General features: G+C 34.4%; 1 protein-coding gene across 1 annotated transcript in view; it reads right to left on the bottom strand.

The window, feature by feature from the left end:
- Positions 1-20,937, bottom strand: part of LOC149412410 (glutamate receptor 1-like) — a 342,856-nt gene that overhangs the window by 9,748 nt on the left and 312,171 nt on the right. Inside the window, exons 10-13 of the mRNA XM_089645875.1 lie at positions 14,531-14,668; positions 13,016-13,104; positions 8,828-9,026; positions 3,202-3,446 (exon numbers count right to left, since the gene is read on the bottom strand). Of these exons, the coding sequence (XP_089502001.1) occupies positions 3,202-3,446; positions 8,828-9,026; positions 13,016-13,104; positions 14,531-14,668 (671 nt within the window). The remainder of the gene's footprint in view (positions 1-3,201; positions 3,447-8,827; positions 9,027-13,015; positions 13,105-14,530; positions 14,669-20,937) is intronic.

Here is a 20,937-nt window from a genome sequence, read left to right as displayed (position 1 = left end):
ATAAATTCAGTCGCAATAATAAATACGTAAGCGAGTAACGCTAAAACTTAAATGAATTTTTGCAAAATAAAGACAATGATTCGCAAGAAAACGTTCGCATGAAATAAATCGCAAGCTATTTAAGTATCAATAAAGGCAGTCGTACGGTTTGAATGCATAAATGGCGATGCACAACGGCAAATTTGCATTCAATAAACATCGCGTATTTAGTACCATTAAAACTTTCAATAGTATAACTTTGCATTCAGCGTTTGAACTTGTAATCCGCAGTTAAACGAGTTGTGTACAGCGGCTCCGCTTGGTGTAGATTTGAAACATTGTAATTAAACGCGTAAGGCCGTTAATTAAACAGAGTTTACGGTCCCTTATTATTGTTTGAAATCGTGGATTTATTTTAAACCCGATAGAATTTTTATGGCAAATACCCAGCTCTTATATCGAATGTCGATATAATTCACGAGTTGTTCCAACTTTACGGGGAATTTTTACAGCGATCCCGAGCAAGGTTTATAAACGATATAAATTATCCGTTCTTTGACAAATTCTCACACCCGAGAAAACTCACATATAAGTTATATTACTTTATTATTAACGGCGGCAAGGGACTTGTAGAGACACATATAAAAAGAAACGTAAAGAATTTTATATGACGTAAAAGGAAATCGATCACGTTTGAGCTCTTTTCGCGTAATAACGTGTATTATTAACATTGTTCCATCAAAAATATTAATCTCTGAATATAACTTTACTCTGGTAAGAACTCTTACAAAACTCTATTTCAGCACCCAAGGCTACACAGACTTGGTAATAAGTACAGTTCAATCGATGTTTACCGCCACCACTCAGTGCACCAACTAAAGTTCAGTATATTACAATCATTACTATATTTGTATATTTGTAACATATCAATAATTTTTTTCATGTACACATATTATATTTACAGTAATTTTTCAATGTTCTGTAATATCCGATCGAACGTAATAAAGGTTTGTTAAATATAAACATTCTTAACAACAAACTATTCATGTTTATTTTTTCATATATATAAGTAAACTAACTTACGTTAATTACGTTATTATATTACTATAATATACTGACTACTATATCACTTTTGATACATCTTTATATCGTTAATATTTCTTAATGTGCACTTTAGGTATGTCCTGTAAAATACTCAATTGGGCGTAATAAAGGTTTTTTGAATACAAACATGCTTAACAATAACTTTTTACTTTTACTTTAATAAATAGTGATAGTTATTAGTTACTATACATTGTTCTGTAAGTACTTTCATAGTACCTTAAATACTTATTTTGAACTTTTGTTTGTTTTATATATAATTATTTAACTCCTTTGTACATCAGAACTCTCTATGATAACTTGTATGTATTGTACCTGCTTATATCGTTCATACTTAATTTAATATGTTAATTACGATGTACGCAATTTATTTTTTATTGTTGTTGTGTTTTTTCTTAAAACTTCATTTAATTTTTTAAAAATTTAATTAAAATCAAATTTAATAATATAATTATTAAGTTCTACGAGTATTTTTGGTTTTTATTATTATAACAGCTGTTTCGGCTTTCAAGGCCATTTTCAAACTTTGTCTTTAACCAAGTTTAGACGACTTATTTATTTAATTCTATTTTACACCCTCCCAATTTAAAATGATTTACTACCAGTTAAACTTATTTACCCAATAAAATAATTGTGACAATAGATTTCATATTCTGTGGGTGTATTTTAAAGTCTGTTTTCCCCACATTAATGTAATCTTAATTGTTTAATAATGATAGGGCTGCTATTAATTTATTAATAGTGTTATATTGTTTAGGTTTTGTGAACATACTTAGGAAGCGGGGAATAAATAATTTTCCACAATGTATTAATTAATGTAATATTAGGGTCATTGGTTCTTTTATTGATTTCTAATTGTTCAAGTAAATTTAATCTAAGGCCCTTTCTTTCTTTTTTGTTTTCTTATTTTTGGTTTGTTGAAACTTGGTAATTTATGTTTGTGCTTTGTAAAATTATACTCCTAACGATTTTCATTAAACACTGAATACAAAGTTAACTACTAAAGAAGTTGCTAACGTAAAATTTGACTGTTTTTTTAATGCAATTCGCAAGTTTATTAATTAATTAATTAGGGTGTACTGCGTATTTAACGTAGGAAAGTAGGTGAACCTCCGTAGAATTTCCATCAAAGAGTAAACTTTTGACACCGCACTCCGCTAAACTCTTATCTCACCGCGGCAAAGTCAAGAGAAACAAATTTAATTAGCGCAGCGACAACCATTCGCAACATATAGATGACGGATCCCCGTCACACACGGCTCCTGTTGAATAGAGAATAAGGCGTTTTGTTAAATAAAGTTACCGCAGTCTACTTCATCAACGACTACTACACGGCTGATATCTACTCAAACTAAACATCATTAATTTATCCTGTAATCATTATCAAGGGAGAAGTAGTACTCCACCAAAACATATATATCTTAAAGTGTAAGTTATATCGTCAAAAAGTTTCTATTTAATAAGTTTTAAGTTGATGCTGTCATAATTGAGTTGACTAACATACTAAAGATAATCAATCATAGATAGGTTTTGATATCATTACTCAAACGTTTTCATTACATAATTAGGAAGTTTTTTAATTTATCCATTATCATGTGTTGGTTTTTTATATGTGCTAATTTTGTTAGGTTGAATAACGTCGCTGTTCTAACTCAACTTCGTTTATACAAAAACGTCCGTTTTACGTGTTTAACAATGTTTTTAATAATTTTTTTTAATGAAATATATTAATTATTAATAAATACAAAATTGTTTAAAATGTAAATTTTCTTTCATCTGAGGAAATATGTTTTTGTGGGTTGCGTTACAACAGTGACGATACCATACCAGGGACAAAACCATTGACAGTTTTGTTAAAATTTAATTTCCTGCTAAAAAACGTTTAAACTGCGTTATTAACTGGTTACTAAAAAGGTAGGGTTCCAAATAAGTGTTTGAAGAACACAGCACTCGTAAGAACGAATTGAAACGAAATCCCATTAATGTTTAATTCACAGCTCGGATACAGAAAATGTACATCGGTTTATTTAAGCTGTTTTGAAATTGTTTCGGACCGGACAACTTGGCACATTACAACGCCTGCCAGACGACGTTTTATAATTTTATAAAATGTCCACATACCTCAAGGGCGAGCCCAGGGGCGTCGCTACTCCGAACCCCTTAGCGTCCAAGTTGCGGCCCACTTTCATCGTGTCGCAGGGCTGTCTCTCGTTGGTGTAGTCGTTCTTGGGGGATTCCATGAGCAAAGCGTATTTTCCCTTGGACGTGCGAACTCTGCGGATGCCCTCGTCGTAGGTGCGAACGAACACGTGCTTGCGGGAGTTCATGTACTCCCACATCTTACTATAGAGGGTGATCTGAGAACGCTGCAAGTCACAAAAAAAATCAAATTAGTCAAAAAGGTTAGAATGTAACTATTGCATTATTACGCTAAGTTTCTGTGCTTGTAAATCATATTTTGCAATTTGTGGCAGTTATTACACAAAATAATTATGTTTTGGACATACTTCCGAAAACGTGTAATCAGTATAGTGCGTAAATTAAGTTTAAAGCCAAATGATATATATATATAAGCCACATAAAATATATAATTATATATCAGAGCTACTATAATTGTTCAAATACACAATTATTGTGACTCCCAAAGCTGGGAATTTCTCTATAATCGTGTAATGTACATGAAATCCTGAGATCTATTTGTTACAAAAAAAGATAAAAAAAGAGTTATTATTAATATTATACCATAGTATAATGGCCGTAGAATTTATTTTAACAGTTTTCAATTTTTTTGAATGAAAATTATCACGTCAATGTACATTTAAGCACTACTTCTTATTATGTTAGAAGTTTAACTTTTATATACGAGTATGTAATATTATCACTGATCCGATGATCGAAACACTATCACAGAATTCCTTGAATAGAAACACACTACCTTTAATAATCTAATCAGACTCCGAACAGCAAAAGCAGATCCGCATAATTGCAATCAAATCACGTTAATCTGGTAGTTTTTGGTTTAATCCAATGTACTACATATTACTTGGTCGGCGGACTAGCAAAGGATCCCGCAAATGAGAGAAAGCCTCTAGATGTAATAGATCTCTCACAACGGTTACACTATTCACAGTCCCCTAGGCGCCAGGTTCTATCAGATTACGCTGAAAATGTTATTTGTTAGTGTGTAATGTTGATTACAAATTTATTTATTTATCTGTCCGAATAGCGGCCAGAAACTTTAGTTTGGCATATGTAATGCTTCTAGAAAAGTTCTGATTTTATAGAATATATATGAAAAAAGTGAAAGACTATGATTCAAAGTTAAAACTTTGCTTGAAATGGTTTTGGCCGTGTGTGGTTACCAGATGTACAGAATTGGAAACATTCCAACCTTCCTCTACTCCATATCCTTTATTTCCCTTAAATACTCATCAAAATGGCAATTCAACACACCTATTAAAAGTGTTATAAAGTTATGAAAAGCGATAAAAACATCACTTTCAATGGCTTTATATCACCTTTTAAAGGTGTGTTAAACTGTAATTTTGAGAGTTATCATGGAATCATTGTAAGGTTTTAGTTTTTCAAGCTAACCAACATTCGAAAAGCAAATATACTTATGCAATATACTTTCAGATTCACAAATCGAATAATTAAAATAACCCTTGATTTTTACGAGTCTGAACTAGTATATAATATTATACAACAATATATGTAGATGGTACCTTTTAAAACTATTTCTATTGAGTGAACACGACACATCAAATTTAAGCCACGTGTCTTTGTGAAAGGCTTTCCATTATTAGTGAAAGCGATCTACTTCCTCGGTATTAAAGAAAATCTCACTGATAATAAGGTAGGTAAGTAGTTTACCAGCATTATTAAGCTCCCTTAAAATACCTTTTATGATTATATAAATACATATATATCCATTTGATCTTGAAAGGTTGTCAATTTATTTGCAACATGATTATGTGTAACTTATAATTTGAGTCAACAATAGTTAATACTTTTACTTTGTTAGATTCAATGTAACTGAATGATTTTATTTCACGAAATCTTTCTTTTTCTTGTGCGTATAGTTTTGTTAGCTCAATGTAGACAAAGTTTATAATGATTTATTTTGTAAATTTAAATTGTATTTTGTCCGCACGAGGTCTTGGGACGACCAGTAGGGCCGTGTCATGTCAATATTCTGCATGGAGGGTATTTTTTAAAGATATGATTTGGTCTCGAAGAGACTTAATAGGATACATGATAGACGGTAGGAAACATAAGAGAGATTATTGTTTTACGGCATTCTTGGAAATTAAAAGCTGAAGCTGAATCCAGCCACAAACAAACGTCAAAATTTCATAGACGATTCATTTGTTTCTGTTTCCGGCAGCGATACCATCCAAAAAAAACAACCGACCAACTTCTCGGTGACAATTTAGATTCTGACTTTTCGTTTGATAGACAAATAAATAGGACTGTAAGCACCCGTTTTTTTCACCTTAAACAACTAAAGTCTGTCCGAAGGAACTTTCCTACATAGGCAAAGCCTACTTATCAACTCTGACGTAGTCTCACTTCTCGACTACTGCAACGGTATTTATGGCAGCCTTCCAAAATATTAAAGTGACACACTTCAAACAGTGTTAAATCGGGGTTTCTAAATATTTGCACATTTCAGAACACCTTCGTAACGTTCACTTGAAAGAACCCAGAACAAATTGTGCTGAATGGCGTTTAAATCCACCAATGAAATGGTCCCACCCTATATCTCTGAACTATGCGTCCAGGAAAACACTGGTCTGAGGCAGTCAAATCTTAGATCAGGAACATCATCAGCTATAGGCAGACTGATTATATGCATCGGACTTAAACGCCAGCTAAATACTAAGTTTGGTTATAGGGTATTCGGAGCATTTGGGCTGAAGGCTTGGAATAAACTGCTTCCGGAACCAAGATCCATAACAAGTCCAACAGAATTCAGGTCTAAACTAAAAACTTACCTACCTTTTGTCATACTCTTAAATTCAATATACAAAGGCTGAGAGTAGAATTCTTGTACGCCTATAATACATCCTAATCACAATTTTCTTATTGGATTTACATTATTCGAAATCTGTCTTATACCGAGGGACGAATCACATTTAGGAAAGTAAATTCTGATCAAAACCTTGTACAGTAGTACCGCCCAGCATAAAATTTCCTTTTTCTCTCCTAAAAACGCTCATTAAAGAAAATAAATATATATATATATATATATATATATATATATATATATATATATATATTATTAAAATAAATCCCGGAAATTCCAATTATGTGCAATTTTCCAATTATGTCCTAAATCCAACATCTAAATTTTGCTAATTGACAATTAGTTAATGTTAATTAAGTGTTAATCTCAAGTGACCTACCAGGTAAGTATGGTACCGTATATTATCTCCACATGTAGTTAGTAATAACATAGAACGTTGTAGGAATGTATTTTATTTTTGCACGGCGCCCTTGAAGTGATTTTGAAAGTCAAGTGAAATCATCCAATTTTAAAATTATTATTAAAAAAATAATTCTACAACATTGCACATATTCATTATGATTAACACGAATGTGAAAAGAAGCCGCGCGATGCTAGTTCTTCAGAGCACCTGGCAAGGGCGTAGCTATAGCAATTACATAAAGGGGAGGAGGGTTTGACCCCAAGGAGGGTCAACCCCCCCCCCCCCTTACGTAAGTACTTGGCACCTGAAATTTTTAAAATTTTGACTGACATTTTTCAATGGTGAAACAAACATAGTATTGCCACTTATATTCGGTGCTCTAATAGCTTCACGGCAACAAGTGTATTAAATTAAGTACTACTTAAAATAATATATTCGGGACTTCTCCATGAATGTTCAACTGTTGCTTCACCATTTTTTAGTTACATTCAACACACGCTTCGCTTATCTGGACGAAGTTATTGGTACATAATACGGAAACAGAACCGGGTTCTGGTTTGCTTTAAAGCTTGCCCGTTTTATAGTGATCATGCATAACCCTAGCTTGGCTGGCAAAAAGTACAACAAAAATATACAGCAAACATAATTTCTCAGTATAAAATAGAATAAACGTTTCTATTTACCTAGCGTAATTAAATCATTTGTATTTATATAATTATGTAATCATACTTTTTAAAGTACCGCCGTGAAATTACCGACGTGAGGTAAAATAAAAGAACTTATACATTAAATTATGCAAGGAAAAGCGTCAGCCCGATATATAAAATTATAGTCTTTATTAACAGGATGAACTCTGGTGAGGCGACCGCAAGGTAAATGTCACTTTATTCGGTCATTAAATTTTGTTGGTGGAATGTTTCGTTCGCATTAGGACTTAAGCCAGGGGATTTTTTAAATACAAAGGAAATGGACAAATCTCAAGATAAAAACTTATGCGTAATCCCCTATTAAAGTAATGCGTTATTTTAATATGTCCTTAGTTAATTTAATCTTCAAAGCCTCCCATTTAACGGCTTTCGGCTTTTCAATATTTTAGACAAAAGGTGAAAGATATTAATGATTGCCAAATGAGAGGTGGTTTTTTTTGGATGACACAATATTTGTAGTAACGGGAAAAATATTTTACTCTACAGATTAAGGAAGTATTTTATTTAAAAAATTTCGACGGCTGATACAAAAATAGAACGTCATTTATTTCTCAAGCTTTCTCGCCCCAATTGCAAACATATTTGACATTCAGTACGGAAGATGTTTTAGTTTTATACATAGAAATTGACCTGTGTTGTGGAGCACACAGTTGAGAAATACATTCTCACCGCTACGTCACACAAAATCAAAACTTAGTTTAAATAGTACCAAAGGTAATTATTATATGTTATTAAACGCCAGAAAAACAAATCATCGTTGGGAATGGGGGTTGAACTCAGGATTTAAGCAATTTATTTGCTCTCTAATCACACTCTTACATTATCAGCTAACTTTAGTGTATGACATTAGTGATTTTTTGTTGTGGTTGTTATCAAGTGTTATCAGGCTAGCGATCAATCGTGGTGGTTTAGTTTCACAATCTCTGCTAGGCGGTGTCAGATGATTTGTTTATATAATTAAACAACTTTACCTATTTTAAAACATTATTTAATAATGTGAGCCTGACTGGGTGCTTTTCCAGTGCTGTTTTATTTTTGTTTTATTAGAAACTGTCGATTTATCCAATTATGTTGAATTATAATTACTGTGCAAAAAACCTTTAGTGCTATGATGAACTTGGCAAAAAATACTACAGTTTTATTTTTAAAGTTGTTTAAAGTACCTAGTAAAAAACAAAGTAAAAAATAATAGTTCAATCGCAATTGTTATAGAAAATTCATATTAAAGTCCACTAAAGAAATTCATTTTTGGTTCTTTAAAATAAGAGTAATATATAATAGTGCAGTGATTGTCTCAGGTGTCTGTATTCAAGTTTCGTGAATATTTCCGAAGGATTGGTTCGCGCTCAGTTAGGTCGGAGCGCCGTATTGTGGCTATTAAATATTCACACTTATAGTAGTTAACCAATAAAAATTATTGTAATCAAATAATTTACGCATCTTCTTGAAGTGATACGACACTGAAGATAACACAATACAATAAATATATATATATATAGTTTCTGAATCGCTGCATCAATCATCTTACATGTGACAAAAATAGAATCCAGTTGATAAAATAACACTAAAGTTGTAGAAAGGATTACTGTAAAGGTAAAGTTCACTAACCCTGAAGAAGTCCCAGGTAGATCCATGGTAAAGGGTACCGTACTGCACCTCGGTCTGCGCGGCTAGATCCTCGGGCGAGTTGATGGGAGCTACCATTCGTTCCACTGTGAGGAAGGCGGCCAGGTTGGCGGTGTACGAGGAGATCAGGATTAGAGTGAAGAACCACCACACGGAACCGACAATCCTACCAGAGATTGACCTAGGGAATGATGCAATGGAGTTTAACAAATATTGGAAAAAAATAATTACAGATCTTTGTACTAATATTTTAACTGACTGCATAACTTCTATTGTAAATGGTAGTAGTAAATAATTAAGATATCTTGAAAAAATTTTAGATATAAAAAAAAATATAACCAACATTACCTAAACGGTCCGGGTAAGTTTTGACGTCATAAGAACCGCCTGAAATCATATCACGGGTGCGATTGACAACTGTGTGACGTCATTTCTCACTTCAGTTTGGGCTGGTAGAGATATTCTCCGTTCCCGTTTTTTTCTGTCTATTGTCCAAAATGACTTGCCATATATTTTATCTTGGATGGTGAATTGTTATATTTAATTTTTTTATGATGTTGTGAATATTACGTATTACCAGAATTATTACCATTTTTTACTTTTTTGATTCAAACAAGAAGGACAATTGGCTTCTTGTCCTTTTTACAAAATGTCAATCTACTCTCTCAAAACACGATGTGTAATAAAAACATGAGTAGCTTTGTATGAGCTCTATTTTTTTTAATAATTTTATTTCACATGAGACGTATGAAAAGGAAGATTTTATCTAAGCATTTTAGGACGATCATCGATGACGTCACTTATGACCTCTACCTGGGAATACTATAAACGTTACTGTGCTTAGGTATAATAAAAAAGCGCCCATTAAAAGATGCGCCTAAGTAAAAATATACTAAGGTGTTATAAGTTAAAGGTTTTTACAAAATTTAGGGGGAGCACACAGATAAATACAATTTTATTAATAACAAAAACGATATTTCTAGTCTTCTTCATCAGTCTCTTTATTTTGGGTACTCGAGTGGCTGAAAAGTCCATTCCACCCTTGAATATTAATATGTACTTTTGACATTTTGAGTGGCGTGTCGTATAAGAGATATTTGTGGGAGAGATTAGCCCGATCCATTGTGAGGGACTAACCCGTCAGTTTGTCATTCTCTTTGTTCTCATATTAATCAGTGACTTTCTTTGTAAGAGAAGACAAAATTTAAGAAAAAAGTCGAGTTCCTTGGATTTCCGCACTAGATTCAGAAAACAAATAGATCAATAACACATGAAACTAGCAATTTCACTTAAAATAAAGATTTATAGCGCGCGCTTATTAACACCCCTTGCTTGAAAATTCCACTATTTAATGATTGAGTGCTTGTAACACTAATACAATAAGTGTGCCCAAATAATGGCTGGTAATTTAAGGTTGTTCTGCATAGTTAATACTTTTATGGTTTTGGCTTCAACTTGTAGGTATAAGGGTTTTCGAATAAAAAGTTTGCATTATAAACTAATCTCACTAAATCATCATAATTATGATGCATAACAGATTGTGGATATTAATCAAACGGGAAAAATTGACAATGATTTATCAACAACACTTAACATATTTACTATCTCAATCATAATCTTCTCTCTAGAGAAGTGTAATAGCTGATTCTTTTAACGTTTCCCTTGATCCATTATTGAACCTTGCTTATTTGGCATTTAATGAATTTCAGGCTGGACCTTCCAACTTTGAATGGGGTATTCATTTTGAAAATGGGTAGGAAACCATTGTGGTCCGGATCAAGTCGGATCCCAAGGCGGAGTTTTCTACGAGAAGTTAGCTTCTAACTGTATAATGATCCCAGAGTGCACGAATGTAAACACTGAACCAGTCACGTCTTACGGAAGTCAGTGGAATCGTCTTAGCCAACACAACGGGGGGGATTAGCACTATACATTAATTACTGGCCAGTCTCGAGCCCGAGCTGCATAGCAAGAATTACTACCCTTATATTATGGTCTTTTAGTGGTGGAGGTCGAAACATTTCGCAAGGTTTAGCCTTCTATTCGTCTATCGAAATTACACTTACTACATATTTAGTACATTGGCACTAAGCTTCACAAACAAAATATTCAGCATATATCTGTCGCACAACACTAGGTTCACAAATAACGAAGGCATGGTTGTTCCAAAACATATCAATATATACGGACAGCAAACTTTAGAGTATAATGCGTATAAAATATTAAACATGTTACTAATTAATATCAAAAGTTGAGAATTACTAAATAGATTCAGATTTATGCTGAAATATGGCTCATCAATAGATACTTTATACTAGTCACCACTATCAATCAATAGTTATTATTCATTAGCTTGTAGTTTTAGTATTATTTCAGATTATATGTTTCGATAATAATGATCTGTATAGTTACAAAACTGCTAAATCGTAGTTTAACGAGATAATACTTTGCAGAACAATAAATTTAAAAAAATGGATATGTGACATAATGTGTCATAAATAAAAAAAACGACAATCAATTTGATATCCCGTGGGTTGTATTTTACATTAGTTTCATGCCTCGTGGTTGGATTTAGGTACATAGTTTGTAAAACTCCTCAGATCTCTGAGACGTATGTATGTTAACCATGTATGTCAGTATTACGAAAATGAAAACATGCTTAAATGATTTGGTCATGTAAAGCAAAACGACGTAATAAAGTGTTGTAGTAGAATTATATGACACGTAATGTAGTGGAAAATATAAGTCAGGGATGATCCAGAGAGATTAATAAAAGAAGCAGACAGCACTTGCTAAGACAGAATTTTGTTGTTTTCATCCTATTTTATCCACTCCTAGGGAAATTGTGTTTTAGTTAGTTAAATCAAAAACTCCTGAGAACGAAAATATGGCGTAAATATCGCAATAAATTATTTATTCTTTTTTATTTTTCAAACCAAATTTTAACCCCCAAGTAAAATTTTCTTACCAGAATCTGAAATCCCATGAAGCTTTTATAGTACACAACATAATATTAGGTATATAGGCAACTTCGGCACACCCCATTTCGAAGAATTTCCCATATCCGATGAATGAAAGAAAACACTTAGGTATCTAAATTTTGAAAGCATTGATATTTGGTCGTTGGAAATTTGTTTTCATGGGACCATTTATTTTTACATCTTTCTGGAGCTTTTACATGGTGGGGAAGTGGATGGTAGTTTCCCCGGTTACATGAATATTTTTCGAAGAACAAATACTTTAAGAAGTGTTTTTCTTTCTTTTTAAATGCTCGGTAATTAAAAAAAACTTTCGAAATAAAGTAGGTAGGTACCGAAAACATCAGACAATTTTAGATTTCCACTACAGAGTAATGCAATTAAACCCGGTTTCAGAAATCTCGAAAATATCATTATTATTATGGATATACTGCGTGAGCTTTTACAATGGCAAAAAAATTACTCTGAGTATAGTATAACCACGCATCCAAGGCGCTGTACGGCCTCCCTTGACGATGCAGCGCCTTGTAGATTTTTGCAAAGGGAAGGATGAATTGGTTCGCTGCTTTGATAAATAAATCGGAAACTACACCACAGATGGAAAATTTCCCCAATCCACTTTTGTACAAGTGGTATCTTGACTATTTCATTTTTTTATCCCATATTAAATTTTATACTATCTAATCATCATGTTCAAAATTCATTTAAATGTGTAATTTTTAATGGCTGCTTTTATGTTTTGTATTCAGCTGAATTAAAACAAATATTATTATTACTACACTCTAGTGAGAGACTCAATATCCAATCATTGCTTGAAATGGCTTAGTTAGCCGTGTTTAGTTTAAAATTGCCAGGTAATCCCCATGTTCTGCAAACCTTCCCCTAAAATTGGAGATGTAGTCGAACTCACCCGGAAAGTCTGTTATGCGGTAATGCATATATAAATGCAAACTATTATTTATTGTGGAATAAACTATTATTATTAATTCTGGAATAAACTATTAGTATTTATTTTGGAATAAACTATTTTTATTTATGATATCCACTACAAACTAAATGAATTTTTTCTAAAAAAAATATTTTCACTGCAAAGTGTTCACATAGACTAAGGCAGCTTGGCGGTTACGCGATAGCACAGTGATATTACACACTATAAAAAAACATGTATAATTAAATTGCAATAACTTCTTACCTTGGCGATATATCGCATCCCTGTTGCATGAACGCTCCCAGTGAAAACCACAGAGAATTTAGAATGCTGAAGTCGTTGGCCATTGTGTTCTGAAAATTTCAAATTACACCAAAGGTTTAGTGCGACAATTAAAATTATTAAACTGACCGTCGCTATTGTTGGGTCCGATCGCTTAGAATTTATCAAAAGGAATAGTTCGGCTTTTGGAAATTAATAAGGATAAACCTTCCTTCATTATTATTTTGATTGGTATTTATCGTCGCCCGGCTCTGCCCGAGGAATACAAATGGGGAAAAGACTCATAATAATCATGCGCACATAAATAACAAATATCCAATATACTACATTCTCCAATCCTTTGTTGCTGTCGTAAAAATGTCATAAATTTACCAATACCAAAAGGAGATAACATATTTTTTTTCTTTTTCTATTAGTGTTACATAGTAAGATAATAGTGAGAACATAATATTGGATTTTGAAAAAAATTGTTATTTCTTGTTTATGACACTTAAATCACTAGTGTCAGCATGGCCCTGAGGATGAAGGGAATTTTTAAAATGTTAATACTGATGGGACAAATTAGGACTCAACAAAGGTGTTGTCAAAACAGTCATATGTTTATTAACATATTAGAAAACTACCCAGCTACTTAGATTTGTGCTAAAAGTACTTCAGAGAGATTCGATTTGAATACAAAATCTTGGGTAAATCTGAAGTTTAGAATTTCTAAAACTTCACGGAGAGACCGTTAGAAGTGTGTAAAACAAAATAATTTAATTTTCAACAACTTTATGAGTAATTCCAATAACACTTCGATACTTATATTTATTATTAGTTTCAAATAATATTCGTCTTAAATGACACAAGAGTTTCTAAATAATAGCACACAAATGCTTGAAGACTAAGATTCACGTCTCGATTACTTCTTTGGAAACCATCAGAAAAGAGGGAGTTATTAAATATGCAAAAACTCTAATCAATTGTTGGAAATACCGGCGCCAAACAATGTTTGGCACTTTCAACTACCAGAGTTTCAACAATCGATTGAAATTAAATACAGTAGTAGTTGTTAGTCAGTTTTGCGTCTTGAGCTCTTTGGGAGGCCCTTGATGAAGGAACGCACAGCCGAACGGCTAATCAAGTTCGTCTTGAGAGTTAGCAGTTCTTGTAAAGGACGTTGGTTGGTATTAGATGGTAGTTCAAGTAAAGGACTTTGGCTGGTGTCAGGTAGTAATTCCAGTAAGTTTGGTTAACTGGTATAGGTTGATAGTTCTGGTAAATGAGGTTACTGGTATCGGTTGGAAGTTCGAGTAAAGTAGGTTAACTGATATCAGTCCGTTGTTCGAGTAAACGAGGTTTTCCGGAATGTGTTGATAGTTTAAATAAAGAAGGTTAACTGGTATCAGATGACAGTTTTAGTAAAGAAGGCTATCTGGAATGAGTAGGTTGTTCAAGTAAGAGAGACTAAATGGAATCATTGATAGTCCTAGTGCGGGACACTGGATGGTTTCAGACCTGGTGGGGGGCCACGGGTGAGATCTGGTCGTGGTGCTGGCCATCAGTAGTCTGGATCATGCGCCACTCATAAGGCGAGAAGCGCGACACCATGAATAGGACAATGCTGACGCCCACGTAGCTGAAGATCACACAGACCTAAGGTAAAAAAATCTTTGTTAGAAGGAAAAAAAACATTAATTTTATGCCAAGTTGTTTGGTGCACACCGCACGATTACGCCGTAAAACTAAAACCTCGTTTTTTTGATTCGTGTTTTGAGTTCAAAATAATATGAAAGGTCGGTGTAAAACAGATTCATTGAATACTATGATATATTGTTTATTATTTTGTGTCTAGGTTTGAATAAATACGTTGTGCAAATATTCTATAGAAAGGACATAGTCGTTATCCAATGTGAGATTTATTCTCGGTTGGTTCTGCTAATTTATTAATATATATATTTGTAAATTCGAGTTCATTTAATGAAATTTTAATTTAAGTTTACACAAAGTAGCAAAAACGCTGGAAAGGTAAACATCATATATTTGCCTATTCTATCTACAATTTGCCGTCAATGCTACCATTTTTCAACTCGCAAATTGTATTGTGAGCTATTTTTAATAACTATCTGAATAAGAAGTAAATAAAAAACAAACCCAATAGATAACCAAAGTCTAAACATAGGATAGTTGCAAGTGGAAAGTCAGTTAATTGAGGAGGCTTGTATGGGTACCACCGCCCCGGGAACCATTTATCGGATAACCAACACCTCTGCCATTTGTTCGGAAAGTTATAGCAGGGATACCCGTTTTTATATGGTGAGGTTTTTCTAGGTCTTGGCTGTGGATGCGTCTGACCTTTTGACCTCCAGCCAGACTCTATAGGCCCCATCGCTTTGCACCGCAATAGGAGATGGATTTATACAGGGTTTTCCAATAAGAGGTGTTATTTTGATATTCAATCATAAAATATCGATGGTTTTGTTGCTTGTGTGGCACGCAGCGCCGTCTTGTTAAAAGTAAACGTTGTCCAGATCAATATCATCCAATTCCGGCCATAAAAAATCATTAATCATCTCTCGATAGCTCAATCCATTCACCGTTACTGTTGCTCCAGCCTCATTTTCAACAAAGTTAGGTCCAATGACTCCGCCGGACCATAAACCACACCAAAAGTCACACGTTGAGAATAAAGAGGCTTTTCAACAATAATTTTTGGGTTTTTCGAGCCCCAGATGCGACAATTTTCCTTGTTGACAAAGCCACTGAGGTGGAAATGGGCCTCATCACTCAAGATGATTTGCATTTGATTCACTCAAGTGAATTTTAATAATTTCAATGCATTGTTAAAGCGTGTATCGTTCCATTTTTATTAAAAGCGTAGTTTTTACTTGTCAAATGTCAAAAAATGACAGCTTCAAAAGCAACATTTACCGAAATAACGGGCTATTCAAAATAACACCTCTTATTAGAAAACCCTGTACTTCCGACACTCCTGGACCCACTGACCCCATGATTCAAACCTACCTCTTATACCTTTTTCCTTCCCAGAAACTTCCTGTCTTTTTTTATTGAAAAGCTCCCCTTCACAGCATCCCCCAACTTGACATAAGGCTCCAAGGTAAATTATTTTCTTCAGGGCCTGTTATGTCGAGCTACTGCAAAAAAAATTCCAGTGTCCTTCAAAGATCTCATCGATATCGTTTCTTCTTTGAATGGAACTTCCTTTTGGAATTCGACATCAATCAACTTTAATAATCGATTATTCTCTGTATATTGACGAAATTATATGAGGCGGTCAACGCAGAAGTCACATAAGCCCAAAAATGTTTTACCTAGTCACCCTTGTGCGGGGCGCGGCGATAGAAACTTGAAATTTGAAATCGTCGCCATAGTTATAAAGGAAGCCAAACCAAAAAATCATACAGTTGAGAAAACGACGGACAAATAATTGTTTGTGGTAAATATGTAATATTTTACTTATCACAACTTTTATTGTTTTTTTAAGATAAAACAGTGAAACTTTAAACCTAGATACTTTGTAGTTTATCTTTTTACTATTTTTGTTAAATAACTACAAAAATTGTATTTCGGAAATTTTGTTTTTTAATATCTCTTGACCACTGAATATTGAAAGGAACAGAAGGAAAAAAGAGCTAAGCCTCTTATGAATACATCTTTGATGGTTTCAAATTGCTTTTGTGTACTTGACTCATTTCCGCCAAACTTTTGGCTTGGTTCGCTTTTTCGATAACACTATGTAGTGTTAACTTATCGAAATGGTTCGGTCTGTTACTCCTCCCACTGGTATTTGGCAACTCCCGTAACTTTAGATTTTTTACAATATTGTCTCGTAATAATCGTTTGTAAATGTGACTCCATTGGGCCTTTTCCCGCCGAACAACCAAGTCTCTTGTACAAAATATTAAGCGACCTGCAACGAGAAATAATTTTCTCCCAACGGTTTATAATAATTCATAAACTTGACTGCTGTTAGTAGAAACTGGGCCCGTCGCCAGATCCAAGTAATCTTTTGTGATTTATGCTCCCTGGAAGCCATTATAGTTTAACTTTAATGATTGATGTAAATGTATTCTCCACCGCCTTGAATGGGTACTAGTAGTTGTTACGTAATACAAGTTACCCTATAAAAAGGATGCACACTAGCCCCAATTTCCCCTCACTAGTTGCGACACACGCGACCAGATGGTCGAAATACGTGATCGACTTGGACCACCCACACTGCTCGCGGTCAACACGGGCGGCCCTAAGCGCGCTTCGGCAGTGCAAATCCGACCTTGGTCTTAGCAACACGGTCGCTCACGATGGCGAAAACCCCTCGCGGGCATGGCTTGCATGATTACGCAATAACGGACGCGATCTCGTTCCAGTTTAACTAGATACATTTCGCCATCAAACTAGCAGTCATGTTTATTATCTCGGTTCGAACTAAACTCAATGGAGTCCCGTTCTCGTGTAAAATCCCGAGTGCATATTACCACACCATCAGTACCGCTGCTTTTTAAGCGCGGGAAACCTGGGTCAACATGATGTACCACATCTCAAGGCGAATCGTAAGCTTTCAACCTTCCCCCTTTTCTTGTGTTCAATTCTCGTAAATTCATGTAGAATCCACGCTTTATCTGGTCGTCACAAATTAGTAGAGAGAGTTAGTAGGGAGATCTATGTCAACCTGTATTTCTCGAGACAATTAATATACCTTGTGCCTTACTACCCATGTGTTATTATTGTGTGATAAACCTACCCTTTGACCTCCTAACCGATGGACGAGCCTGATGACCAAAGAAGCTGCCCGCCCCTGATAGTACACGAGCCTCATCTCTCTACCATTTTATCTGAGCTTAGCCAATTTAATAACCAGGTTCGATTCCCGGTTTAACCATACTTAGCACTGGCGCAAAAACGTGGTTTTTTTTGGTAATTAATCGTCCATCGGGAGGTCAAATTGGAAATAATCTTGTACTCCTTCACTCTGTTTTCATGCCTTGTTTTGTATTAACCTTTGAATAACAATGTTTTCTTCCAATAAATCTTAGCTGTTCTACAAACCATCGCGTCAAATTTAAAACAACCGTGTCACATTAAAGCCATTCGGTGTCAAATTACAAGTTTTACGAATCGTCACTCGACAAAATTTTAAGTACCGGTATTCCATCACAAGGTGCGCAACCAACATTTACTTCTTTTCGGACATCTCAAACATCACATAGTGATCCAAAACCACAATGGTTTACTTTCCAAGTGCAACTATTAGAGAGAATGAACTACAATAATCTACAATTCAACAGTTTCAAATCTTGTACATGATACAAAATAAATTCCTTGTTAGTGGAGCCATAAGCCAGCATCGTTCTGCAAAATACATAGACAAGGAAAACTAACGCCCTTCTGTCATTTGATAATTCCGCTTTATATGTAATAAAGGTGGGTAGAGTATCCTTTTTGAAAGAAAAGTCTTGAAAGCCGACTTACCCTTTACATATAATTGAGATTCGCGATTGACGTAAACCCGGACCCTCGGCGCTTCTCCGCAATGGCCTGTCGATTGTCCAAGGGAAAGGGAATCTTTACGAGTAAATAACCAAACACTGGTTCTGCTTAAATTCAGACAATTTGTCTCGAATCACAAACAACCCTCCAATTAATTGTTGAAAGAAACAAACAATACTCTCTCGAAATCTGCACTTTGAAATTTTTTTTTCGGAAGAAATTTTTTTCAAAAATTTTCTTCACTCATCTAGGACTTTGAACTTTTTCGGAAATTTTTTTCAAAACGCACAACATCAGGGACTTTTCCACTAAAATTGCAAGGAGACCCCTGGCCGTTTTTTTCTCAAATCAAAGACTTGGAAATTTTTTTCAAAAATTTTCTTCACTCATCTAGGACTTTGAACTTTTTCGGAAATTTTTTTCAAAACGCACAATCTCAGGGACTTTTCCACTAAAATTGCAAGGAGACCCCTGGCCGTTTTTTTCTCAAAACAAAGACTTGGAAATTTTTTTCAAAAATTTTCTTCACTCATCTAGGACTTTGAACTTTTTCGGAAATTTTTTTCAAAACGCACAATCTCAGGGACTTTTCCACTAAAATTGCAAGGAGACCCCTGGCCGTTTTTTTCTCAAAACAAAGACTTGGAAATTTTTTTCAAAAATTTTCTTCACTCATCTAGGACTTTGAAATTTTTCGGAAATTTTTTTCAAAACGCACAATCTCAGGGACTTTTCCACTAAAATTGCAAGGAGACCCCTGGCCGTTTTGTTTTCACAAATCAAAGACTTGGAAATTTTTTTCAAAAATTTCCTTCACTCATCTAGGACTTTGAAATTTTTCGGAAATTTTTCAAAAACACACAATCTCAGGGACTTTTCCATCAAAAACACAAGGAAACCGCTGGCCATTTTTTTTTCCATAATTGGAACTTTGAAAATTTTTCGGAAATTTTTCAAAAACGCACAATCTCAGGGATTTTTCCATCAAAAACACAAGGAAACCGCTGGCCATTTTTTTTCCATAATTGGAACTTTGAAAATTTTTCGGAAATTTTTCAAAAGCGCACTATCTCAGGGATTTTTCCATCAAAAACACAAGGAAACCGCTGGCCATTTTTTTTTCCATAATTGGAACTTTGAAAATTTTTCGGAAATTTTTCAAAAACGCACTATCTCAGGGACTTTTCCATCAAAAACACAAGGAAACCGCTGGCCATTTTTTTTCCATAATTGGAACTTTGAAAATTTTTCGGAAATTTTTCAAAAAAACGCACATCTCAGGGATTTTTCCATCAAAAACACAAGGAAACCGCTGGCCATTTTTTTTCCATACTAGGACTTTGAAAAATTTCACAAAATTCTTCACCAACCATCACAAGCAAACCCCTGGTATTTTTTTTGAAAAACAACCAGCCACACACTCAGACAATTCTTTTTTCTTCTCACAAAGTCTAAATCAACTTCCACAAAATGAATCCTCAAAACAACACCTTAGGCATAATAGCCAACATCTGCTCTCAAAGTACTCAAAGTTCAGAAAAGGAATTAAAAGACAGGAATATTTCTCCTTTCAACAAAACCAAAAACGTCCTGATTAAGTACGCAACATTTTACAACAGGAAATACATAAAAGGGCTGCAATTTCAACCCGGCAGTATAATTGCTGACACAAACAGACACAATCTACGCAGGAAACATGTTACCTTTAAGGAAAACGACACAGTTTGGAGACGCAACAACACACTCTCACAAGGTGCTTTGTACTTCTCTGCAAAACTGGCTCCTCGCTTTGTTAAAGCAAAAGTGCTGAGAAAAATCTCAGATGTAGTGTATACCCTATCGGACGCCTCTGGTAAACACATCGGTAACTACCACGTGAAAGATATTGTCAAACTAGGAAGCGTGGACACATTGGACATCACCTTCACTAGGTCACACACACATAGCTAACAAACTTTTGGCTCTACCTTTGTCCCACGAGATTTGGCCCTCGTGCAGACAAACAGCATGTCTTATCGCGTTAGTTTCATATAAAAACTCGCATTTCGACCTCTGCAAGGTAACCTTCTCATTTTTTCTAAAAACACAGAAGTGTCAACTGTGGCTTTTAATCATTTCTCACCCATACATGCACTACTATGCTCTTTTGTATAAACCTTTTGTTATTTTTGTTTCTTTGTCACACCTCGCCGTGTAATGTATATAAATTGTACTCATATTTTGTACATATTCTTCTCTGGAACTGATCATTCCAGTCAAGAGACTTTTTCCACCTCCAAAACAATTGATGCTCCCGGAGTCATGACCCTGGACATCAGTTGTCAGTCGTCACCATTCTGACACTTACGACACTAAATACATAACTATTTTTTGTCATAACTACCACAAAAAGTCACGTACAACATTGTATGTAAATG

The sequence above is a fragment of the Hesperophylax consimilis genome, chromosome 23, assembly GCF_061612785.1.
Source record: "Hesperophylax consimilis isolate HC1 chromosome 23, BYU_Hcon_1.0, whole genome shotgun sequence".
Lineage (NCBI taxonomy): Eukaryota > Metazoa > Arthropoda > Insecta > Trichoptera > Limnephilidae > Hesperophylax > Hesperophylax consimilis.
The sequence above is the reverse complement of the archived record's forward strand: the minus strand, read 5'-3'. Positions and strand labels throughout refer to the sequence as shown.